Here is a 26,840-nt window from a genome sequence, read left to right on the forward strand (position 1 = left end):
AGGGGGAAAAGAACAAAGGTTAAATGAATCAAATGTGAAAAATTAGTTTAGATCTGCTTCAGGAAGCAGAGTCTCAAGGTTTAGATATAACACTTATCTCAATAGTTCAAAGCTTTGCATCTGATTCTCCTTATCTGGACTTAGAAGCTATGCAGAGCTAAGCCTAGTTAATATTTGGGTGGAAATATGAAAGAAAAAAAATAACCCATTCTAGAAGAAGACAGTGGCAAACTACTTACATTCTCTGGCCAAGAATATTATCCAATTGTACCTATACAAATCAGGAGCTGAGCTTCACATAAAAGTATCTTTATATTCTACAATTTTCCTCACTTAAATTCTAACCCCAGAATTGAGGGAGGCTAGAAGAGAGAGATCTCTCCTTAAGTTTGTACTTCTTTTGTTCTAAATATTGGAACCCATTTCCTGTTCTACAGATTACAACCTAGGTTCAAAAAGAAAGGCCTTGATGCCATTGAATCTAATTCAACCGTATGTTATTTTTTAGATTAAAAAAATGGCAAACTTCCAGCTGTGCATGCTGGAAAACATCCTCAGAATATTTAGAATCTTATAAATTAATTCTGTAATAATAATGTGAACAGCTATTATAGGTTTATTAAAAACTAGATTTCAAGAAATGAGCTGAAAAGCGCAAGTAGAGGTGACATTCACAGAGATAAAAAGAAAATTGTTATTTCATTCTGATCTAATTAGTAAGTAAAAATCATATGTACTTTTTCTAAAAAAAATAGCAATAAGCCTTTCTCAACCGATGTGAAATATTTAATGAGCTTTAGGGACTAGCTAAAGTTGTGAGCTTTCAGGAATTACTAAAGAGAAAGCCACGATTCCGCCAACACTGGCAGGGCACATAGCTATATATATAAACAGGAAGCAAACTCCACATTCCTTAGCACTGATGATGTTACCAAATTGAATAATAAAAGGGTCTGCAAGAAAGCAACCAAGCTCAAAGACCACCATACTTCCTAACTTGTCTATCTTCTTTTATTGGAAGAATTCTTTATTTCAGGGGTTTTTATGTTCATAAACACACACACATACACACACACATGTACATACTGATTAGGAGAGACTCAGGGTCTACCTTTGTAATTCATTGCGTCTGCTTCCTTTTCCCCCCTTAAGGTCTTATTTCACATTTGCAGTACTTTATACACCTTCATTCTAAGTGTCAGTGTTGATTAATGTTGGTATCCCATCAATGATAAAGAAGGGAGTCTCGCTTTTGAGCCCTCAGTGGGTTGTAATATGGCACAAAGGAAGACCACATGCCATTATGAATTAAAAGAGCTGCGTAAGCCAAGACTGTAGATCGTTCCCAGTCAATGAACAAGATCCAAAAGACAGCCTGATCTGTCAGTTTGCATCAGGTTTACAAGTTGTATCCTGATTCCAGGCAGGCAGGCAGGCATCCATCATAAGCCTGCAGTTTCTCTGAAAGGAGAAGGAAGATTTGATGCGACTTATTTTTCCCATCTTTATTTGTAAGCACAAAAACTGAGTGGCTAAACTTCAGGTCACTTTCAGCCCTACCCTGGGAGGCACTGCTAAGATTCCACATTGGACCAACATGGCACACTGTTGTCCATAACCTTAACTGCAGTAATAACACACACACACACACATACACACACACACGTATATGTTTATGTATTTATATACATAATAAATACAGACAAAACTGTTTTTTACCTTTGAATTATCAACATCAAAAGGCTGTTTTTTTTTTAAAATGCTAATATGCAATTGTCTTATGGTGCACCGTTCTTGTGGAACAGACATCTATCCATCCTCTTTTAACACTGGTTACTATTGAATTTGGACCCTTAGGATATGGAAGCAATTCATTATATGAGGGTTTTGTTTTTCCCCCCATTTTCTAGAGATCAGGTATCATCAGTGGCTAAAGGATGTGCACTTCCCTGAGCCCAAAGGCCCGAGGCCCTGGCCTCTCCGATATGCATCAGTACAGCCAGTGGCTGGCCAGCAGACACGAGGCTAATTTGTTGCCAATGAAGGAAGATTTGGCGCTATGGCTGACAAACCTGCTGGGTAAGGTTATTTCTACATACTGTAATTATTGTCAAGCATTTTCTAAATTTGATCTTAAACCCTGACATGCAAGTGGAAAAACCTGCTCTGAATAAATAATTAAAGTTCTACCATCTTATCTTGTTTGTCATCTAGTTGTATAGGTTGCTGAGAATTCTAATTTCACCTGCTTTCTTATTTGGAAGGCCACATTGTTCCATGTTAATTTAGTATACGTGTGTGTAATATATATACCGGTATGTATGTATATATGTATGTGTGTGCGTATATATATGTGTTTGTGTGTGTGTGTGTGTGTGTGTGTGTTGGGTGGGGAGGGGAGGAGAAATCTGCTTTACTGTTTCCTTTCCTGGAAATTTGCTGAAGATTTCTTTCATGTAAGGTCCACCTTACAGGAACAAGGTTAATTTCATAAGCATCCTCATGATAGGAGGCACAAGTGACAAAGCATGCAATGCAGTAACATAGTGCAAACTGCACCTTAAATGTACTTCACCCAACTCACATGATGTAAGTATGAAAGGGTGGAGTCTGTGTTGTGACATCACAATACATACTTTTACAGCATCATGGGTAACGATGGATATCACTTTTGTGATATCTTTCCTTTGAATTAAATTGAAGTATGAGAACCCTGGGAATTAGAGATATAATTGGACAGTATTATGCAAGGAAATTTACAGTATACCTACCCTTGGTTGTATACCTAAAGATTCAGTTTAAAGAGAAATCCTTTGAATCAATCACCCATTCAAAACTTTGGTAGAGTTGTTATAAAAATGAAGCTATTCATTTAAACAGTTGAACATATTGAATACAGAATAAGGTACTGTTGTTGCACTTACGATTAACGTGTCATGTTGGTGTTGACTCTTACCAATCACTTAGATGGATCTTGGAGATAAAAATATATTTATATTTGAAATGGTAGAGAAAGCAATGAGTCTCCACACTGGTTTTTGCAAGACTAAACCCTTAAAATGCTCAACATTCTAGTTATATTGACTGGAATGTAACTTTACTTGTGGAACTTTGCCATAATTGTGCCATGCATGGCTTTCTAGTGAACTGCTGATGATTTAGCACCTGTGTGAGAAAGAATAAAAAGAACAAATCAGATTTTATCTTCTTTCTGGCACATAATCCCTTTTTTCTAGTCAAACTGCTTCATTTGCCTTCCATACATCTTCTCTCTTATTTAGAATAAATAGGTAGTGTCAGCCTAGAATGCTTGGAGCCAACCATTTCCTGCCCCATTCACCAGTTCATTTGGTATCATACAGTGACTGTGATAGGATTTCAAGCTAAGCTTAAGCTTACAGGCAGGACAGCTGCTTCTAGATATCTAAGTTGCATACCTGCTTATCATAATTTCATGCTTGATGTTGACATTCTCTGTTCAATCCATGTTTTTTCCCCCTCTTTTATATTTTTGTTCCACCAACTAATAAAAAACAAAAAGTGATGGCCCAATACAAAAAAAATAACTGGTTTACAAATAGCACAGTAGTTATGAACCATGCTGTTGATCATAAACACATTTTTTTTTAATCACAAACAACACTACAACGATCACAAGCAACACTATGACACTACAAGCAACACTTCAACCAATCTTGGCCATGCTTAGGAAACCCACACTTTTTCAGTAGCGGGAAAATAATTATACTAACTTGTTTTATAGCATTAAAACTTCCAGATGGGGCGAGACTCCAAGTCCCAAAATGCCAGAGAAGGATTGTCCAACCCAACTTGGATAGCCTCAAGGTAGAGAAGATATGTTCTGAACCAGCCCTCTTCTAACAAACCCCTTATCAGAAAGAAGAGACTGGAGAGCGTCCAAGGCTAAAAGGCTTCTGCCAAGATTTAATTACGCAGTTAACAAAAACACTAGAGCTTGTCTTCTCAAGCGGAAAAGTTGCTTTCAGCAACCAGCCCCTCCCCAAACACTCCTTTTATAGAGAGCTCAGGGCGTGGTCTCCCTGTGCTTCCTCCCGAGGAGTCCCATAGCCTTTCTTTGTTTGTTCCTGCTCGACTGCCTCCTGCGTCGGGCGTCCTTGAACAGGGCCAGCTGTGGGTCATCATCCTCCGCACTCTCGGGCTCACGCAGCTGAGAAGAGGTCCCCGGCTGAGGACTCTGCAAAGCCTCCAAACCATCATCAGCCGGTTCGTCTCCCTCCTCCCCCTCATCTGAGTCCTCCGATACGTCGGAGCCGGCTGTCGGACCCACAGGCTGGCCCTGAGTCACAACAAGATATTGGAAAGAAAACATAGATATTGCAAATGAAGTATTTTGAATGAAGAAAAATTTAGCAAAATTTATTTTATTATTATTCAATACAATATCTGTATGAAAATACAATTAGAACATAACGAAATCTTAACATTGGTTTTATTGCAGTCATTTTATAAAATTTTCTCTTAGTATATTCATCCTGGATCTGTTTATTTCATGAGAAATTCTATGTTGGCCAAGAATTCCCAGGAGTATGGAATATTTAACTGCAAAGAACATCTCGCAGTCAATAGGCTTGATTTTATTTGACTTAGAGATTCAGGATTCCATTGGGTATTGTATGATTCAATTCAAGATTTCTCAGTAACCCAATTCAATTCTAACTGATTAAAAATTCCATTCAGAAAAGTTTTGCTTGTAGACCATGATACAGAAACTTCAAAATACTTGAAGTCTGATCACTTTTTGGCAAAATGAAATGAAAGTAGCAAGGTGCCAGTGAATACCAGTGAGAGGATGGCCAAAACCAAGTGGTTTTCCAACATGTTAGTATAATTACTCCCCCACCACTGAAAAAAATATGTGGATTTCCTAAGCACGGCCAAGAATTCAGCCACCATTTCAGGCCACAATGGACTGCACATTAATTTATGATGAGTGGGAAGAAAATGCTATGCATTTGAGTTGCTAAGGTAGAAGAGCCAGTAACACCCTCATATTAGCAATGGGCAATCAACTCTCTATTTAATCTTATTCATGTGGTAGCCACTCACTCATTGCCAGAAGACTTAAAGCTCAGTAATACAGAATTTAAAAGTAAGGACAGCCTTGGGTCCATATTTAGAAAGCTGAAAGTTTAGCCAAACTCCTGTTGGCAGGATCTACACAGAAGTGTAAGTGTCTGTTATTTCGAGACACAGAAGTTTAGGATTCATGTCTGGCTATATTAAAAGAATTGACAGTTGAGAAAGTGAATGATATTCAGAATTATTGTTAGTCCCCCTACCCAGAAAAGCTCTGATAGGCAGAGAATTTAATGTAATACATGTCATTGGTTACTTCCTTGTATCCGTCTCTCTCCAGGGAAACAATAATTATGGATGTTGGAAGATGTAATTCAGCCACATTTGGAGAGCCAAACATTTTCTTCCTCTTTATGTTACAGAGTAGCCTAAGATTGTTTTTCCATTTGTGTGAAAAAAAATCTCTTGATTTTCTTGAAATAGTCCTATGAAAAAAAAGGCATAATACATCTATTATGTACTTGACACTTCTTCCCTATGACATTGAAGGAAAATAATTGGTAATTACAGAGAAAATGTCTTATGCTTCTCTTCCTGTGTACGGATTTCATTTAAATACAGTTAAGCAGGATGGGAGCTTCATCTTTCACTTTTTAGAAGAGAGGTCTGCTTGGCTGGCAGGCTTTCAGTACAATGTCTGCCAATAGGTCAAAACTTCAGTACATTAAAAACTTTCTTCTTATGTGCATACCCACCAGGCTTTTCCCTTTCAGAATGGGTAAGATTAGGCAAGTGCAGAAAAAGAAGGTAAAATTAGACAAATAAATTAAGACATGAGGCAGTTCTAAAGCACGTAAAAATGCAAGTAGAAAAATAGGGACCACTACGGTGGGAAGGTAACAGCGTTCCGTGCGCCTTTGGCATCTAGTCATGCCGGCCACATGACCATGGAGATGTCCTCGGACAAGCGCTGGCTCTTCGGCTTTGAAACGGAGATGAGCACCAACCCCTAGAGTTGGAAACGACTAGCACGCATGTGTGGAGGAACCTTTACCTTTACCTTAGGGAAAAGAAAGCAGACTACATAAATTGGATATTCACATGTTAAACAAGACACATTCCATAATCAAATCTCTCATTGTCGTGACCTTTAACTGAGTGAAATGGTGTATTGTAGGGCAACAATTTTTGAAACAAGGTACTTCAAATGGGCGAACATACAGAATGTGTCCAAACTACAGAACCCAAAGGAATGATACTTGGGGAAATTGTGGCTGCTTCAGTGCTGTGTGCTGTTGCTGTGCTGCCGTGGTATATCTGGCAGTAGGAGATGACCTGGATTCTGAAAAAGAAGCATTTTTCTATCTGTTGTCCCTAAGAAGTTTCAGGAGATCAGTAAACAGAAATGAAGTCTGGAGCTGATAGATGAGGAATAGAACTGAAGGAATAGCACAGGTATGAGCTAAGATTGAAGCCTATACTATGCTGGTTGAAGGAGACATTTCTGTTATTTTTCTGGTACTGCATTGCTGGGCTGTTAACCTGGTTTACAGAGGCAAGAACAGAAAGATAATGCTGTTTGCTTGCTAGCAGTGTGCTGATAAAGTCACTCAGATTTACTGAGCTCTTGTCTTCTTGTAGGAAGAATCCATGAAGCTGACTAGGCAACATCTTATGTTAGTGAGATTTTGTGGTAGACTGTGGAGTCTGATGAAATATTAGGGCACAGGTGTCAAAGTCGATTGCATCACATAACGTATCATGACATATCATGACATTTTTTTGCCTTTGCGGAACCATGGTGGACATGGCCTGCACATGATGCATCCGGCCCATGGACCACCAACTTGACACTCCTGTATTAGGGTGTTTTCTAAGGGTTTGTCCTTTTGTTTCTTTTAATTTTTTCAAAAATATATTTTTAAACAATATTTCTGTTGGACGGATTTGACTAGATTTAGGGAGTGTCCAAGTTGAAACAAATAAACAAACAGACAGAAACCTGGGCTGTGGAAGAGCTCATCCCCCAAACCTGTGTTTATTTAAGCCATTTTAACCTGCTTTTAGACCAAAAATAGCTAACTGAGAGACTTGTAAGGCCTTTCACCTGAAGCTTACTGTTTAAAAGGCCTAAAGAGATGGAAATGCATTTGGTAGGCGGAGAAAAAACAAGGAGGTTGCTGATGATGTTTTCTAATAGGAAGGCAATATAACTGTTAAGTTCTGATTATTCTCAAACTGAACTTATGTATCTTCTCAGCTGGCTTATACTCTGCTCACCTGTTGTTTTTTTCTGCTTTTAATGTTTATTTTTCTTTTTGTGTTTCTGGTTTTGAGTTTTCACTTTGTCCGCTTCTTCTCTCTTATCAAGACAAGATGGTTCCTTCGGGTGTCAATTAGGAAAGGGAGAGGTCAACGCAGGATACCGGACAATGACAATTCATCTGTTTTATGAAGTATACTAGTACAAAGAAGTGGGAAAATAATAATAGTACCGTAATTAAGAACAGCAACAAGATGATGTACGGAGGCCAAGGCTGTAAACAGATTCTTCATAGCAGATGTTCATTCTTGACATATGAAAAACCAATATATGGTATAGTAGCCTTTTCCAAGCTGGAGGCCTTATTTATATGTGAACTTCAGCTCCCAAAAATGTGAGCATGTTGGCTGCAAATATTGAAAGTTGAAGACCACACCATCTACCAGATGCCAAATTGAGGGAGATTTACCTATATGTAATAGGTATTTTTTCAGTCCTTTCATATGCCTGTTTTTCTTATTTACTGAAGCATTTTTGAGAGCACTTTCAGCATTAAGAATCTACTGGATATGGGCAGTACCTTTTATATAATAATAATAATAATAATAATAATAATAATAATAATAATAATAATAATAATAATAATAATAATAATAATAATAATAATCCTTTATTGTCAAAGTACAACATGTGTACATTGAGATTAGCTGAGCCTCCCCCCATGCTCTCACCCCCAACACACAGTGACAACAAACCCTCCATCTTACCACACCATGTGAACCAACTACACCACACACCGGCCTCCCAAGTCAATTCTGCATTGGTTCACAGAGATTATGTCCCATTTAAAAGTCTAACAGCCCACAGATAAAAGCTATTTTTCAGCCTGTTGGTACGGCTGGCTATATTCCTATATCTCCTACCGGATGGTAGGAGAGTAAAGAGATACCGTCCAGGGTGTGAGTCATCCCTGAGAATCTTCCTCACTCTTCCAAGGCAACGAGCCCTGGCGATGTCATCCAGTGGTGTCAGGGGACAGCCCACAATGTCTTGTGCTGTGCTCACTACCCTATGTAATACTTTCCTGTCCGCGGCTGTCAGACCAGCATACCAAACCACAATACCATACAAGAGGACGCTCTCTATAGTAGACCGGTAAAAGAGGGTCATTAGCCGTTGTTCTACCCTGTTCTTCCGCAAGACCCTAAGAAAGTGAAGCCTCTGTTGGGCCTTTCTAGCCACCTGGGTTGTGTTAACTTTCCAGGTCAGATCTTCACAGAGGTAAACTCCCAGAAATTTAAAGGAGGAAACTCTCTCTACACAGTCCTCCCCGATGTAAAGTGGGGCAGGTTCCTCCTTTTTTCTCCGGAAGTCTAACACCATCTCTTTCATCTTGCCAATGTCTAGGTGCAAGTTGTTGTTACTACACCATATGGATATAATCATTTCAATAAACATTTTATGGAAGACTTCCTCATCCTATTTATATTTATTAAATAGTTACGAAAACAAACAATTCCAAAGAAAAAGAAAAGTGGGAGATGGTTGGTGAGAACAGCGTGTTTTCATGAAGAGCTCTGTGATAAACTGAAAAGTTAAGTTTAAAAAAAAATGGGAAAGGAGCATATCAGGAAATACCCTGAATTTGTAAACATGGAATCTGGAACAGTGAGTAGAGGCTTACAAAGGGAATGTCAAAAACAAAAACAACAAGAACAGTCATTTGAATATGTGCAGAACAATAGAAAAGTTGAGCCACTTATTGGAGAAGATGCCAAAGTGGTTAGAGAAGCCAGGAAGAAAGCCGAACTGCTTAATTCCTATTTTGTCTCTGACTTTTTTTTGCAAGATTAAAAAAATGGTCCGTCATGTCAGCAGTGGCAGAAGAAAAGTGCAGGTCAAAACTGGCAAGAAAGCAAAGAGAGAACACTAGCTGCTTTGAATGAATTCAGTTTGCCAGAGCCAGATGGATTACATCCCAGGGTGGTAAAAGAACTGGCAGATATGATCTCAGAACCACTAACTGTAATCTTAGAGAACTGCTGGAGTATGAGGGGGGAGGGTATGCTAGAAGAATGAAGAAGAGCTAATATTTTTCCAGTCTTTAACAAAGGAGAAAAAGGGTACTCAGCAAAATGCATATTAACTGGCTTGATTTCAATATCTGGGAAGAGCCTAGAAAAGATAACAAAATAGTGGGTTTTCGGGTATTTGGAAAGGGCCAAGGGGAATACTAAAAGCCAGCATGAGTTTCTTAAAAACAGTTTATGCAAAGTAATTTATGCCCCCCCTTTTTTCACAAACTGATTTGATTAATAGATCAATGGATGTAATGTGCCTGATCTTCAGTAAGGGAGTTGATAAAATAGATCACAGACTCTTTCTTGCTGAACTGGGCAATGATTTGCAATTGGTTGAATAACCATCATGTGGTGCTTAATGGGTTTATGCCTAAGTGGAGAGAGAGATGCTGCGAGGAGGGATAGAAGGGATGCAGAGCACACAAATGTGAGGGGGCAGTATTGCTGCCACCTCATAAAACGGGATTGGGGTTCAAAATAATCTCTATAGATTTGAATATTGGGCTTTTTGCAACCAAATGCAGTTCAGTGGTGATAAATGTAGGGTTCTGCACTTATGCAGGAAAAACCAGATATGGAGATATAAGATAGGGAGGTACCTGGTTCAACAGAACTATTTGTGAGAAGGCTCTGGGTGTTTGATAGACCACACATTAAATATGAGTAGAAATGCTTTTCAACTGCCAAAAGAGCCAATGCAGTCTTGGATTGCAGTGACAAACGTTGCAGTCTGCTGCACTGGTCAGGTATACAGGAAGGAGTGGCAGAACCTGGGGGCAGAGCTAAAAGAGGGATCAACGGCTTTTCAACCAGTGGTATGGGTACCACCTGTGGTACATTAGTACCTAGCAGGTGGTACGCGGCCATCCTAGAAAACTAGTGGGAGAGGGGAATGAGCTGAACCGGTGGTAGCACTGCATAAGCCTGAGCGAGAGATGGCTGGAGCTGCAGGGCTGTCAGGGCTCAGCGGAAGCACCAGGATCAGTGCCAGGCTCCAGCTGGAGCTCGGCGCTGATCCCGGCACATCTGCGGAGCCCAGAAGAAGCGCAGATCAGCTGGAATGTTGCAGCATCTCCAGAGTCTTGTTTTACATTCAGATGCTTGGCAACTGATTCATATTTATGGTGGTCACAGTGTCCCAGGGTCATGTGAAGTGACCAAAACGTGCTACAACCACCAGGCAGATGGGAGGAATAGAAACCAAACATTCCTCACCCCACCCCTGCTACCAATCCAATGAAAACCTCAGACAGGAGGAAGAGTGCCACCAGGCAGGCAGGTGTCTTGCTCGGCTGTGGCTTGGGGTGCACTTTTTTCAGTGCCATTGTAACTTCGAACAGTCACTAAGCGAACTGTTGTAAGTCGAGGACTACCTGTACTTCATCACTTTTTTCCTTTTTTTTTTGGTCATCAAGTTTTTGACACCTTGCTAGGTGGTACTCGGATGTTGCCATATCCTAAAAGTGGTACATTGGTTGAAAAAGTTGAAAAGCCCTGACCTAGAATTTCTACAAAGCCACAAGTCTAAGTTCAACCCTTCTTGAATTCCATTGATCCTTATCTCTTAGCAAGTTCTAACTGTTAGTTGAGAAGATACCTAATTGCATGACATAATTCTTATGCATTATTAGCAATAAATCAGTTTAATTAGACCTTTCACATGTAGACCTGACCTTTCACATCAGGCCAAACCTGGAATATTATATCCAGATTTGTTTGCCACAATAAAAATGATGCTCGGGAACTGGAAATAGTTCAGAGAAAATAAACAAAAACAGAGAGAGCCTTAGAGGCTAAATCTTATGAAGAATGATTAAAAGATCTGGGTATGCTTCACCTAAGAAGGGAAGAATAGAATAGAGCTGGAGGGGACCTTGGAGGTCTTCTAATTTAGCCCCCTATTCAAGCAGGAGTACCTCTACCATTTCAGACAAGTCACTGTGTAGTCTCTTCTTAAAAACCTTTAGGGATGGAGCACCCACAATTTCTGAAGGCAAGCTGTTCCACCGGTTAATTGTCCTCACTGTTAGGAGGTTTCTCCTTAATTCCAGGTTGCTTCTCTCTTTGGTCAGTTTCCAACCCTTGTTTCTTGTCCTGCCCTCTGGTGCTTTGGAGAATAGTTTGACGCCCTCTTCTTTGTGGCTGCCCCTCAAATACTGGAATACTGCTATCATGTCACCCCTGTTTCTTCTTTTTTTAGACTAGCCAAACCCAAGTCCTACAGCCGTTCTTCATATGTTTTAGTCTCCAGGACTATGAGTTGCTTTTCTCTGAACCTTTTCCAAACTCTCAACATCTTTTGGTGACCAAAATTGGTTGCAGTATTCCAGACATAATAGTGGCCTCAATTATTTATTTATCAAATTTGTATATCTTACCAAAGGTGACTCTGAGTGGTTGCACCACGATTGATAAAACAGCCAATATAAAAACATCAGATAAGAAGCGATAAACATGTCCTCCTCAGAGTTAGATTCAATACTTGGAAGAGCTGTCACTGGGAAAACAGTGTGCCCAAAGATAGGACAAAAACCAGCTGGTGAAAACTTTTCAGAGAGATTGAAACTCAAAATAAGGAATAATATCATGACCATGAGACCTATGGAACTGCCTTCTTGCTGACCTCATGGGACCTCCATCACTGGAGGGTTTTCAAAGGTTGCATGGCTCTTGTTCTTTCTTTGCTGGTCTATTATTAAAAATCTCATCCAAAAGGTTTTGCTCACCACAGATCTAATCAATTGGTGCAGTATTCTTGCAATTATAAGCACATATTCTGCAGAGATAATTGTCACCTGTTGATTGCTAATTCAATCCCAACCTGTTTGGCAGGGGAAAAAACTCCCACACAAGCTAGCCAAAATAAGCTGATATAATCAATCAAGAACCAACTGGTGTGCAAAAAAACAAACAAACAAAAAAAAACCCAAATACATGGGATGATTGGACAGCCATTTGTCTGGGATGATCTAAAGTCTCTGGGCAGGGAATTGGACTTAAAGAGATCCTTTATAATCGTAAAAACTATAATACAGTGTTTCTTAATTTAAACAATTTCTGGATGTGAGGATCTCAGTTTAAGCAACAGGCAGTCAGGAAACTTGTCACGTCCACACATTTTAGAAGCTGCAGAGATTGGAAACATTTTATGTGTGGAAAAATGAGACTGCAAAGGGCAGCTGGTTGTAACAAAATCTGAAATCCTACACTGGTGTTATTTCAAGCTTCAGGGTAGATATTAGATAAAAATAATAAAAAAAAAGTTTCTATGGGTGGGTCCGTAGCTCTGGGCTTGGAGGGTTCCTCAGGTGAGATTAGTAACGGCATAGCCTCTCTCCCAAAGTGTTTCCATACAGTGATTTAATGAAAAAAAAAAGTTGACTCCCATTAATTACTATTGTGGTATTAAAAGGTGTGGAAACATTTTGCTGGAATGAGTAATGCACACGTTAGACACCTGAAAGCTTTAAGGGAAGTTCAAAGCCACCTCTGTGTCTTCATTCTAACATCCTGGCTAGACGCGGATCAGGACTGAGGAAACAATGGGAGTTGCAGAAGCTATTTCCATCCCTCTAGAGAGCTCTTGCCTTTTGCCCAGGTGATCATCCATCACTTGGCCAGCTATCAGCAGGGCTGAGGCAGCTGTCTTGATTAGATTGCTGAGAAGGGACAGGCTTTTTTCTCATCAGTCTTAATAATGTAAAGATATCTATTCTGTTTGGCGTTTGTTTCCTGTATGAGATAGACTTTAAGTTTGTTGTTATGTATCCAGTTGCAGGCATCTGCATAACAACAGCCACTAGGGGGCGTTGGCCTGGACAGTTTTGGCAGGAAACCTAGTTTTGGTGGGAAACCTAGGGCCAACCCCATTGGCTGGCCGCCTCCCTGGCCGGATATATAAGGAGGCCAGGTAGCCCTTGTTCCTCAGTACGCACCCCCCACAATAAAGAGCTGAACACGTACTCCGGCTGGCGTCTCTTCCTTGCGTCGGACCCACTACATTACATTTGTTGTCCCTGGTGTATGTAGCATGTAACATTCTTTTACATACATATTTCTAATGACCCCCAGGGTCAGGTGTTTTGAAAAGCCCAATGTTTTGTCTGAAACCTAAACTTTTCAGAATAGAAAAAAAATCGGTACAACAAAATACAATCCTATCCTATCAAGTCGTAGGAATGTTTACGGTATCTCAGTTTGTCTTGTTGTGTATTATTGTTGTATATTATTTTGGTTTTTGAGGGGAGATGTTACTGGAGACAAATGACTGAATTGATAGTAACCTAAATTGTTTGAATCCATTTTGCCAGGGAACAAAACTGTAATTTACAATTTGCAATTCAGTTTCTGTGCGGAAAGAGAAAATAGTTATGTATGCCCCTACCTTAAAAGGTTTATAGTGGAAACATTGAGCTGCAAAACGGTCCAATAGACAGAAACATATATGTAGAGGTAAGGTGGTTGAAGGAGACAAAGTTGCAACGAATAAGGACTTGGAAATCAACAAAGTCCAGAAACAGCTAACATTCTATAACATGAGAGCTGTGAAGCACATTTTACAGGCTGATTTGAAAAGTGTTTTTCATCATGATGGGCCCATATGTGATTGGCTACGACTCCCACATCATCTGCAGCTCACATGTTTATGGTGGTTGCAGTCCAGAATATCAAGAGGGCATCAATTTAGAGTAAATTGGATGAACAAGCCAACCTCTTGGCTTCACAGAAGTATCATGTGGTTTTTTGCTGACTCAAAGACTTTCTTTTAAAGATGGAATTTATCAGCTGAAATTATTATCAAATCCATGTTCTCAATTACACTGTGAAGCAATTGATTATTTAGGACAGCTTTCTCCAGTCGATGGTTCTGGTAGTTGGGTGATTGTACAGTTGTAGTCCAACAGAGTTATAGTACCAGATGTCCTAGCTATACTGCATTGACTTGATAGCAAATTCCTTAGTACCTTGTGGAAGAATACAGCTTATAATGAAATCACTCACTACCACCCAGCAGCTAAATTTGGGAAGGTTAGAGCCACATTTTTGCAAGCAGACTTTAAAAAAAAATCTGTGGAGCTCTAGAGTAGCCTTTTCTAATTTGAAATCAAATTATTAAGAAATTGCAGAAAAAGCCCAAAAAATACAATATAGTTTTTTAATCTCTCCATGCCCAGGTCTTTCCAAAATATTCAGAGCCAAAATTTTCAAACCTATTTTAGGACTAGTGAGATTAGGAAGTTGAATGCATGTCATTACAAACTTAATTCTTGCTCTCCCCCCCAAATAACAACAACAACAACAACAACAACAACAACAACAACAACAACAACAACAACAACAACAATAATAATAATAATAATAATAATAATAATAATAATAATAATAATAAAATGAGACAGTTTTTTTCCCTTTGGGAGGAATTTTGAATGAGAAAAAAACAAATTTCTGCAAGGGATCTGTTTCACCAATTAACTCATGCACACCCTGAAAAATATGGTTGAAAATGTTGGTCCCACTTAATCTGGTGTTTTCCTTTATTCATATGTTTTTGTTTTGCTCTGCTGAAGAAATATAAAAAGCCTTATTTTGAATAAAATAAACAAATATAAAATAAATAAAGATTTTCTCTGGGAGTCAGGACTGATTCCTGGTGGCTACATGGTCATTTCATGGCAGTAAGGCAAAAGATTTGTCACTGCCTTCTTCTGAGGTATTTCATTGACTTCCATTTTGGCCCACTTCCTTGGGATTTTCTGGTTTCTCCTAACCCAGGGGTGTCAAACTGCCGGCCCGCGGACTGGAGCATCCCGGAGAAGCCACGCCCATCCCATTTTCGGCAATGGGAAAAAGTTCCGATGCGTCGCGTGACATCACGTGACGTTGTGACTTTGACATGTCTGTCCTAACCAATATTAACTATGTTGGATTCTGCTTAGCTTTTGTGGGATCAGCCAGGATCAGCAGAACTGAATGTTAAAACATTTTTGATAAAATGTTGATAAAAGATGTCATTTATTTTTATAGCTAATATCAACCCCCTATTAAATCATACAATTTAATAATAAAGTAAATAATTAAAGTTGCCCCATCCATTTTCTACATGACTTCTCCCACTTTTGAAACAGGGTTCTTACATGCAAAACAGTCCCTTGAGTTGATAGAACTTGTATGTGTGGGATGTGTGTTGAATAAGTGAAACTAATCCTGTTTGTTCTTCTTTGTGCTAGCAAGTAATGCCAATCAACAAGCAGACAGGCATACTCTACCGTAGTGGCCAAAATTGTGGAAACCTTTTGGGAAAAGTGTACAGTAGAAATGCCACCTTTGGTTAGGTTTCCACCAATTTTTCTTCTAATTTCTTTATAACTGTAGCCTTGTTCACTTAATAATACTATTTTACATTGCTTTCTGGGCAACCAATCAACTCTTTGAATCATTATTTTAATTTTATTACATTTTACAAGCTTACTAAATGAAAGAACACAAAAAAACAAGTAACTTGATAGCGATCACATAACACACTGACAAATGGCCTCCTCTCAGCTTCAATACATGACATCAATAACTGCATCCTACTGTGATCTGATTGGTTCATTTCCAAAACAAGATGACACCTGATTGGCTCTCTAAACACTCATGCTCATTGGCTACAATCAAATGAAGGAAAGCTACCTGATATCAACCTAAGCAAGTTGTGCTTCCTTTTTCTGGTTATTTGGCTATAACTTTTCATAGAACACAATACAGATAATTGAACAAACTTTTTTGCATTCCATTCTTGATTAAATTATCTTTCCATTGATATATAATTTTATGGTACTACTACAAAAAAGTGGTGTTATTAGCCATCAAACTTCAAAAATACACTTTTCCCAAAAGGTTTCCACAATTTTGGCCACTACTGTATGTAAATCAGCTCTCAAATAACCCCATGGGAGGATCTCTGCTCATGATCTTGCTATGTCACTTTCCTTTGCATCTGACTATTAAATGAGAAATGGAAATAACACTGCTAAATGCTGGGGGTTTTCAGTAATTCATTAGCTTGTTGCTCATCATCATATATAGGGTCCTTAGTGCAGGGGTGTCAAACTGGTGACCTGTGGGCCAGATGCATCACACACAGGCCATCCCTATCCTGGCTCTGCAAAGGCAAAAAACATCATAATATGTCACAATACGTTATCAGCGTGCCATTATAAAAACTTTGTCACTCATTTTCACATGTCCTCTTTGACAGGACACAGTTAGATGGGTATGGAGTGCTGATATTGGAGGCAGGATTGCAATTCCATAAAAGAGAACAATATAATCTCAAAATACTTCACTAGACCTTTGATAGGGTTGAAGTCTCTTAGATTTCAGGGTGATTGTTGTACATAAAGAAATGTTCCTTGTTGAGCTCAGAGTCTGTATACTGAAGGCTGATGTAGCTGACTTATTTGTTCAGGTATAGACGTTGAAAACAAAATTCATTAATTTTAATTTTCAGGTTTGTGATGGTTAACAGCATATCATTCAGCATCTGATTAACTTTTTTACTTTGGGTATATAAAATAAACCAATGAAGTAGGACAGAACCATAAATCATGAAACAGGATATAATTAGATATCATATGACCATTTTACTCATGCTTCAAGGTATAAACAACATTTGTGCTAAATGAAACTCACTTATAGTATTCTACCCTCAAATATTGTAAATGTATTAATAAATTTGTTCTACTATGTTGGAAGGGGAAAAAGGGGAGCAACTATTGTATAAGAGACAGAATTTATTTACTCAAGAAAACTTACACTATACATCAAGCATTAGAAATTAATGTGATAACTATAATGCAATCATATTTCTGTCATAATTAAAGAAAAGCTAGAGTGTGTTGCCTTGTATGTCTGCAAAAGCAACAAACTTTATATCTTAAAAGACCAAGATTTTAATTATGGCTTCAATTTTAATATACTTCATTAGATACTGAAAATGGTTTTTTTTACATTTCATATTTTTGCATAATGCTCAGACTTCAGTATTAAAAAAGTAAATTGATAAATAAATTAAATGTCAAGCTTGCTAAATTAGGTTTTGATTTGTTTTATAAGCTTATAAGTGGCAAGTAAATAAACTCTGTAAACTCCACAATATGATAATAACACTTTAGGTTTTGGTCTTAGGCTTTGGGCAAGCTATAATTTTAAAGAGAACAAAATTATGTAACAGTTTGCCAACTGAGACATTAAATTAAAGAAATACAAAAAGCCATGATTCCTTACTATGACCAAACTTGAAACCTTCAGGCCTCATTGAAAAAAGAAATTTTTGTTTGGGGATTTGAGGGAGCTTTTTTATTAGTCTTTCTTGAGTTTGCATAGGTGAGGTTGTTTTGTTAAGAAATCCTGATGTCAGAATTTAGCCCTGAATGTAAGAGTCAGCTGTACTTTCTTACTTTATGGATGAATCTTTTTTTTCCCCTTCTTCTTCAAGGAAAAAAAAAGTCCAGTTGCCTTTTGAAAAAGCACTTTTGAGGCAAGTCTGACTGAGAATCTCCATAGACCTTTTAAAGAACAGCTAGGATTAGGAGCTTTAAACCTCTCCCCGCCCCCTGTTTTAGGTTAAATACAGTTGCTGGGTCATCCGAACTTAATAAAGACTGGATTGGAGTAGTAAAACAATAATATACAACAGGCTATTGTTTATAAACAAGAAAACCAAACCCTGTATATCCATCATGAAAGCCAATCTGATGTAGTGATTAAGGCACCAACCTAAAAACTGGGGGTCTGTGAGTTCTAGACTCACCCTAGGTATGAAGGCAGCTGCCGACTTTGGACTAATCATTTTTTCCCATCGCTAGGAAGGAGGCATTGGCATATCACTTCTGAAAATCTTGCCAAGAAAACAGCAGGAACTAATCCAGGCAGTTCCCAGCAGTCAACAGTGACTGGAAGGAATATTATATATAATATATACTGCATACAATCGGATACATACCAGCACCCACACTATACAGCAATCTAATGTGTGCACCAGATCAAATTGTCATTAATCCTTATGTTTTCTGGAAACATGCTTAATTAAATTACAAGTTAAGAAACTGCAATAGACATGGTTAAGATTAGGCAGAGTTTTAGCCACGGTTATCTTAAAATGGAAATGGAAGTGTGCTGAAAGAAGTGAATTGTGAAGATTTATATTGAATGCCGGAGAATTCTGATTCAGGCTTTTTATGCAGCATTCCCAAACTGCATTGAGAGTTTCAACTGCAGTAAATTAGAGTGGCAACACTTCATGCATTTTTCTGCAGGCAAATGATGTTTAGGATTGCTGTTTGGGTTGCAGGGTATAAATGCATTTGTGGAAATCATAAAGTATCCTCATAATAATTTTGTGTCTTCTCCCATCTCTGTCCACTGAGGGCCATGAAAAGAAACAAAATAACTACCTTCTAATTATTCCAGTTATTTTACAAAAGCATTTCTGGCAGTCTGGCACAGAATAGATTCTGTAATAGAAGGAGCAGTGCTTTTCTGCATCCCTATTTTGATGCAAACTAGGTATTTTCAGGAAAATATCCTTCAAAGTATCCTTCATGGTGTCCGGAGCAGAACATCCAGATTCAGCCATAGTTTCATTCCATACAGCATTAACCTTGTGAACTCTCAGGTTTCCTCTTTCTGTTATATATTCAAGATGGACAGTATTTAATATTTTATTGTTATGCATATGTAGGGGTGTGGGGCTATATATATGTTGTATGTAGTATGTTTTAGGTGTGTGTCATGTATGTGTTTCACTTTGAGAGCAGGCAACTAAATTTCATTTTTGATGTGTGCCATTGTGCCCAAAGTAAAAAAAAAATGACAATAAAGATTATCTTATCTTAATACAAAAAAGATTCTTGGAAGATCAAAAATGATCAAGATGCAATAAATGGATAAGGCAATTTTGTGTGACTGTTTGCAATGATTTGTTTTCAGATAGTCTGTCACTGGAGACAAGAATGAGGGATAGAAGCATAACATACCAGTTATCACTGATGGATATTTATCTTTTTTACCATAAAAGGCTGAAGGGCAGTGCCATTCTGGGATACACATTACTCAGAACCTGTTCTCCAGGACATTTTGTTGAGCTGATCTAAAGGCTGTGGAAGTAGTTGTCTCTTTGTTTTTAGTAGAGACAAAGAACTTCTGGGTTTCTTTCTGCCAATTGTCCTCTTCCAGCTGTCTGTGTTTATTTATAAATGCTTATAAATGCATTATTATTTATTTAAACTGGTTTTGTATTCATCCATTGCTGTTTATAAAAAGTTAAATATGTTTCCCCCCCAAAATTGTCATATTTACTGTCTTGCACTTCTTCTGTATGCATCCTTCCTACCTTTTGCAATTGCTGATGGTAATTTTATCAGTGGTGTTATTAGCATTACTAAGTAGAGTTTACCAATAATCAATCAATCAATAAAAATTCAATTTGGTGCTATCTGACTCCAGGATGTTTTTTTGGGTAGCTCACAATGTGTACAAACAAAATAAAAATAGAAGATAAATTAGAAAAGTAAAGAAAGAATAAAACTAAAACAGAAAAGGCGATGAATCCTGCCAACAACACAAAGAACAGATACAACCAATATCCAGCAAGGGGCTTCATGCACCCATGCCCAGGTCTAAGAGAACAGCTAATCTTCAAGGCCTTTTGGAATGCTATCAGAATGGAAGCCAGCCAGATGTCAGAGGCAACCTCATTCCAGTGGGTAGGAAACTATAACTGTGAAGATTAAATAGAGCTATAATATTTATTAAACATGAATAAGCAAAATATTCTTTTTCTGCTCCAGAAAGTATTGAATACTTCCACCATCCTCATCCCCCAGCTCATTAAGGTAAATGACATCCAATCCATTGGCTGTTGCTTCCAATATCTTCTCAAGTTTAATCATACGTCTTTTGACTGGTGCTCTAGTCTAAGGTGATGTCATCCTCCTCAAATCCTAAAGGAAAACTGCTAAATTTAGATTATGGAAACATATCTTTTCAGCCAATTTGGCATTGCAATCATCTGCATTTATAAGAAGAGTCTATGTGAAGCTACTACATTGGCTACATGTTTTTTAAACTTTAGAACAACTCTCTTCAGTGTTACCATAAAATGCTGTGGGGGAAGTACATTGGCATTCATGAAATTAAATAAGTTTTTACTTCATTGACAATAGCTTTCTTCCAATAAAGTCTCTGCCATCTTTCTTTTTTAAGGACAAATGAGTATGTGATGTATAACGTGGGATCTATTTCTTCAGCAGGGAGCAATCACAATTTGATACAAACAAAATCCACAGTGCAATCATGTTTTTCCACACAGTGAATAATCCACAATGCTGGTGCTGATTGATATTCCTTTTGTGTCTTTTTCAGGAAAAGAAATAACAGCTGAATCCTTCATGGAGAAATTGGATAATGGTGCTTTGCTCTGTCAGCTAGCAGAGACTTTACAGGAGAAATTTAAAGAAAATTGCATTGAAATCAAATTTGGAAAGGTAAACTTAGCTTAATTTAGGAAAGTACATGTATGTAAGGAGTTTTGGTTATTTTTTATGATTTCAATCTTTTCAGTGACAATAACTAATGATTTATTTCAGCTGCCTTTCACTTGGTATATGCAAAATTACTAATGCTGGTGAAGGCTGCCTTAATCTGGTTACATATAATCTAATGGGAAATCATGACTCAGTGTTTAATCAATGGCTGTCTTCAATGCCATTTATTGGTGCAAAGTCAGGGTAAACATAAAACCAAATAAATGAGCATTTTAGAGATTATATGAACACCTGTTCCTGCATTAATCTTCCCCTGGTGGAATTGCATACCAGAAGGAATAAAGCAAAGAAGCTGAAGCAATCTATACAATTTAATTACAATTTTGGGTGGGGTGTGGAAAAGATGCAGTGATGTTTAGCTCTCTTTCTGAATGTACTCTGACCTAGTATGGCCTTCTCTGAGCAACGGTAATAATTTTGTAAGAGTATCTGGAGAAGCCTTTCCAGTTCTATGGCCTGAGGTCTTTTAAAAGTAGAAATTACAAACATTAAACATAGGATCTTCCCCAGGCAAAGCCGTATTTTGCTCCTAATCTGAGCTCCATCAGTATTTTATGTATGACACTAAACGATAATTTATGACTTGATCTGTAAGAAGTATCAACTAGATGAAAGGGGAGGAGAAAGTCCAGTGAACAGGGATGTGGTCACATCAAACTATGGTGGCTGTTGCAAATAATCACACTTGCTTTTCCCTGAAATGGTTATTTCTGTCTCATAAATTAAAATTGAGATAATTTCTTGCTGCTTTATTATTTAGAGTAGCATTTATTTATTTTTGATAGGTTTTATTTTATTTATTTATTTATTTATTGCTTTTATAAATAACTCAAGGCACAAATGGACCCTAATACTTCTCGCTCTTCATAACAACAACTACATAAGGTGGGTTGGGTTGAAAGAGAGTGATTGGCCCAGAAAGTCACCCAGCTGGCTTTCATGTCTAAAGTGAAACTAGAACAGGGGTGTCAAACTGATGGCCCACAGGCCGGATGTATCATGGCAAAACTGTGCTCACCCCTTTGCCAGCAATGAAAAAAAAGTTGCGATACGTCATGACACATCACATGACATTGAGTTTGATACCCCTGAACTAGAACTCACAGTCTCCTGGTTTCTAGGCTGGTGAACTAGATCAAATTGATCAATAAACACTAGATCAGGGGTAGGCAACATTGGCTCTTTTATGACGTGGACGTCAACTCCCAGAATTCCTGAGCCAGCCATGCTGGCTCAGGAATTCTGGGAGTTGGAGTCCACGAGTCATAAAAGAGCCAAGGTTGCCTTCCCCTGTACTAGATAAAATTGGTCTAATGATATGGGGTTGTGGTGTTTTTTTTTGGTTTAGGCCAAAATATGAAAATATAGAATAACTGATAAATCTGCAGTTCCCTTCTTTCTTGAAGTTTTTCCCCCTCTTTCCAGAAGCTAGTTTCTTTCCTAAGGTAATGTAGATGTCCTGCAAATGAGAGCAGAAAACCTCACCCTAATGCTGTGCAAATCTGAGTGAGAGCATGAGTTCAAGCATATTATTTCACATTGCATAGCTCAAGAATGAAAAGAAGAGGCGGCATAACAGCTTTTTATTGCACCATTGCCAACGTTTGCCAAGGCATGTTTCCCTTTTCATAAGTGCTATTTTTCGGGTAGAAACTTCAAGCTATAAAAACTCCACAACTGGAAAATGCAAGTCTTAGCGCAAAAGAGCATTTATATGAGAGTGCTGTTACATGGAATTTAACATACTAAAGGATTCTGTAATGCTCTTCCAAAGCATGAGTTTCACTTCATTCAGAATAATATTGTATCTGCTACGACAGAGTCACAATGTAGCTCAGGTCCAGCTGCTATCGTGAAGATGTGGCTGGCAGCTGGAAACTTTAAGACACTTCAGCTGCTATTAAAAGTGATAAAGGCACTCTGAAGGTAGGTTGCAGGCCGAATGTTTTTTAAGAGGAAACAGCTGCCAGAGGATCTCTGCTGGGGACAACAGCCAAACTGCAGCTGAGTGAGTGGGAGGCAGACAGCAGAGAAGAGGTTAGAAAGAAGGAAAGAGAAAAAGAGATGAAGATTTTACTAATAAAGTAAATCCATGAACTGAAAGCTTATCGGTCATTTTTTTTATATGTATCTCAACAGAGTGCATGTCTCCATCAGAATTCATTGATGATTATTGTCTTTGTTTCATTTCCCCAAATAAATGAAACATTACTTTTATGTTTCGCATAATGGGAGCTTTCTGGTTTCTTTCTTGTGCCAAATCATGCTTCTCGAAGTAGAGCTTAAGAATTTATTGCAAGATGAATCTCAAAGGGATTCCTTCTTTTCTGATAATATTGTAGAGATTGAGTAAGTGACTCATATCGACCAGAAATACGAAACAAATTTTATATAAGCAATCATATAAAACAAATTTTATATAAGCAATCTCACATTAATCAAGCACATTTTTGCTTAGTGCATTGTGTGAAATCCAAACCATAATAGTTTACTGTGCTGTGTGAATGCAGAAAAATGAGTCAACTGAGTGCACATTATTAAGTGAAGTCAAGAAAAATGTGAAGAACAGAGTTGTTTTGTGCAGTTATCCTTGATGCAACTTCTGTTACAAACCTGCTCATTCTTCAGTTTACTGTATCTGCTAAAATCACACTGCAATCCACATGTACATGTGAATATTGGTAGGGATGGACTGAAATTGCCTGCAGTTTAAGCAGGTTTTTCATCCAGGATTAATTCAAGTGTTACTTCAGTGGTGTAGTTCAAACATCACATAACTTGATGGTCAAGAATGGTGGTGAATTAATATCCCTGAAATATTTTGAGGGTACCAAGTAGAGAAAATAATTTTAGGATGTTTTTTGGATAGTTCATGGGGCAAGACCTTATGCCTCAGTCACACATCTCCTTAGGCAGCATTATTAGTATGAGTATGTTCCTTGAGACATGACCACAGTGGTGGATATTTTTTTTTTGGTAGAGGCCATCTATGCAACTGAAGTGAAATATGGTGGTGCAGTGGTTAGAATTTCAGGTTAACTCTGCCCACTGCCAGGAGTTCAATGCTGACTGGCTCAAGGTTGACTCAGCCTTTCATCCTTCCAAGATCAGTAAAATGAGGAACCAGATTGTTAGGGCCAATATGCTGACCCTGTAAACTGCTTAGTGCTGCTAAGCACTATGAAGTGGTATATAAATCTAAGTACTATTGCTATTGCTAAAGTGATACTTGGATTGGCTCATATTTTATTAAAAAGGCTGGCAGAAAGTCTTTGAGAGGTAGGTGTTTAGGGGAAAAAATAACTATTATCCAAAAAGATGTTTTTATAATGACAGTTTCTCAACTCAAAGCAAATAAATATAAATTTGAGACAGTCTATGTTAATTATATTTCAGATTTAATACTGGTTACATTACAACATCTCTTAAGGCAGCATTATGAAAAATGTGTGCTGTTGTATGTTCATCTAAAAATAAATAGTATCAATTCTAACAGCAAAATGTAGGTGTGATGTTATTTTTCCTTGTCAGTTTTCCAGAAACAAGACAGGAAAAAAATGTAGCAGGTAGTTGTTTCTTTCCTCATTATGTAAGTTGATTTTCTGCCCACTGTGCAAGTACCCTGACAGGATAAAAAAGTGTCAGCGAAACCAAAGATTAGATTTGTAGGGATCAAAATCGTGAGGTAGATAGATAAGAGGTTGTGGTCATTTTCTCATTTAGAACAAAATATTATCTCTGAAAACTACAGTGGGCTTTGTTGACACTCATATTTCATCTTCACACAATGACTCATTTGGAGTGACTAATGCAATGAGGACCCTTCAGTGTCAGTAAGATGAACACCATATGGCACTTTGTGTGGTCCTGCTAGGTTCTATCTCTTCTGACAAAGGGGAGGAAAAATATAGACTTCCTTTGCAACTTTCCTCTGTTACTGACAAGCTTTCAGAGGCCATGAGGGCACATCATTATTTTCATCTCGAAGTAATGGAATGCAACAAACTATTCTGGTCTTGTCAGAATCAATTTGAGCATGGCTCTTTCCATGATGTAAACCCATGAGAATAGTTTCCAAAAAGGCTGGATATGGAAAGCCCAAGACTATAAAGAATCCTATTGTAAAGAATCTGGGATAGCATAGAGTTCACATTTGGTGCATGTAATTTGTGCAAGTCATGTAGTGTGCATGCATTTTTGCTGGGAAAAGAGCCTGAATCTCTTTCTCTAGCAAGGCGGGATACTTTGCCAATAGCAAAGACAATGTATCTCTATTCATACTCATGTTTTTTGTGTAAATTATTTCCAGATTTTTTTTATTCCAAGCATTATGGTGCCTTCCCCCACCCACTCCCTTCTCAGCTCGTTTCTTGATCAGGAAACATATGTCCTCAATTTTCATTATGACACACTCTCAACGTATTACTGTATCTCAGGCCATTTGTTGAAATTCTGTGCTGTTCACATACTTAATCTGCATATTTGAACTTCCATATAGAATTCTGTGTTTGATGTATGGATAGCTATTACAATGATCATCATAATGTTAATTATGGCTAGTCCATGATTTACAACCATAATTGAGCCCAGAGTTATGGTTATAATTTGTGGAAGTCATTAATTGAGTCATCACATGACTGCACCTGTTTCTGCAACCTTTCTTGAGGTGGTCATTAAGCAAACACCAGGGTCATTAACCAAATGCTACAATTGCGAAGCAAATATCTGAAAATAAAGACCTGATACCAGTAAAAAACATCAAACATCATGGTGGAAGGAATGACCATTGGAGCTTTGAAAATTGGTCATAAATAGCTCTAGGGTGGTCCATTGTAACTTCAAATAGTTGCTAAGCAAGGACTACCTATATTTACCAATTTGGGTATATAATACAATTTCATACAACTTGGGAAGAGTTGGGCTTCCATCGGCTTAATGGTTTCCAATTTTCAAAAGTTAGAATTGCATAAACCATGCAATGTTGTTCCTGCCTTCTGTGTGTCTATGGTTTCCTTAGATATAATACAATCACATCAGTGTTGAGGTGAAATTCCATAGGTATTTTAAATTGAACATTGGGAAGAAAATCCAATTTACTCAGGTAATGTTTCCCATAGTCTTTCTTCTGTAATAACTTGTAGCACCGAAGAGCATATAATACTCCATGGTGCACTGATCAGGGATTTAAAATAAAGTACAAGTAGAGGAATTCTTTTAGGAAAAAAGACTACAGCTCAGCTATTGAATATACGGCCTATATGGAGAAGGATGCCAGGTGTAAGCTTTAGCATAGGGATGTGCAACCTTGGCAACTTTAAGATTTGTGGACTTCAACTTTGGAATGATGGCTGGGGAGTCAAAGTCTACAAGTCTTAAAGTTGCCAAGGTTGGACACCTCTGCTTTAGTATTTTTCTTTCTGTTAAAGACAATCAATATTGGGCAGAGTGACCAAATATCAGATTAAATCTTATGGGTCAGACTGGATCTTGTGATTATTAACAATTAGAATTGTGCAATGTGTTCCCTGTGACACTCTATAGAAGCAAAAGTTCGACACTGGAAAAACAACATGGAAAGAGGATGGATGCTTCTGAACTTCCCTGTTGGAGAAGACTCCTGAGAATACTGTGTTCAGTCAAGAAAACAAAGAAATGGATCATTCAATGGATCCTGAACTCTGGGTTAAGAGTTCTCACTCAAGGCAAAAATGACCAGGCTCAAATAAGAACACAGTGGTTTGTGTGCTTAGGACACTTGGTTGGAGATTAACAAGCCTGCATTCTAGACCTGAGTGCTGCCAAAGGGCGAGGTGAGTTCCCATCCTTTGCTCCAGCTGGTGACATGAAAGG

General features: G+C 38.1%; 1 protein-coding gene across 1 annotated transcript in view; it reads left to right on the top strand.

Moving 5' to 3' along the window:
• Positions 1-1,937: 1,937 nt before the first annotated feature.
• The window catches only part of GAS2 (growth arrest specific 2), a gene marked incomplete at both ends in the record, with an annotated part of 107,328 nt that continues 82,425 nt past the window's right edge, over positions 1,938-26,840 (top strand). The window contains 2 exons of the mRNA XM_083348591.1: positions 1,938-2,079; positions 20,809-20,930. Coding sequence (XP_083204717.1) covers positions 1,938-2,079; positions 20,809-20,930 — 264 coding nt within the window. The remainder of the gene's footprint in view (positions 2,080-20,808; positions 20,931-26,840) is intronic.

The sequence above is a fragment of the Vipera ursinii genome (assembly GCF_947247035.1).
Source record: "Vipera ursinii genome assembly, chromosome: 1".
NCBI classification, from domain to species: domain Eukaryota; kingdom Metazoa; phylum Chordata; class Lepidosauria; order Squamata; family Viperidae; genus Vipera; species Vipera ursinii.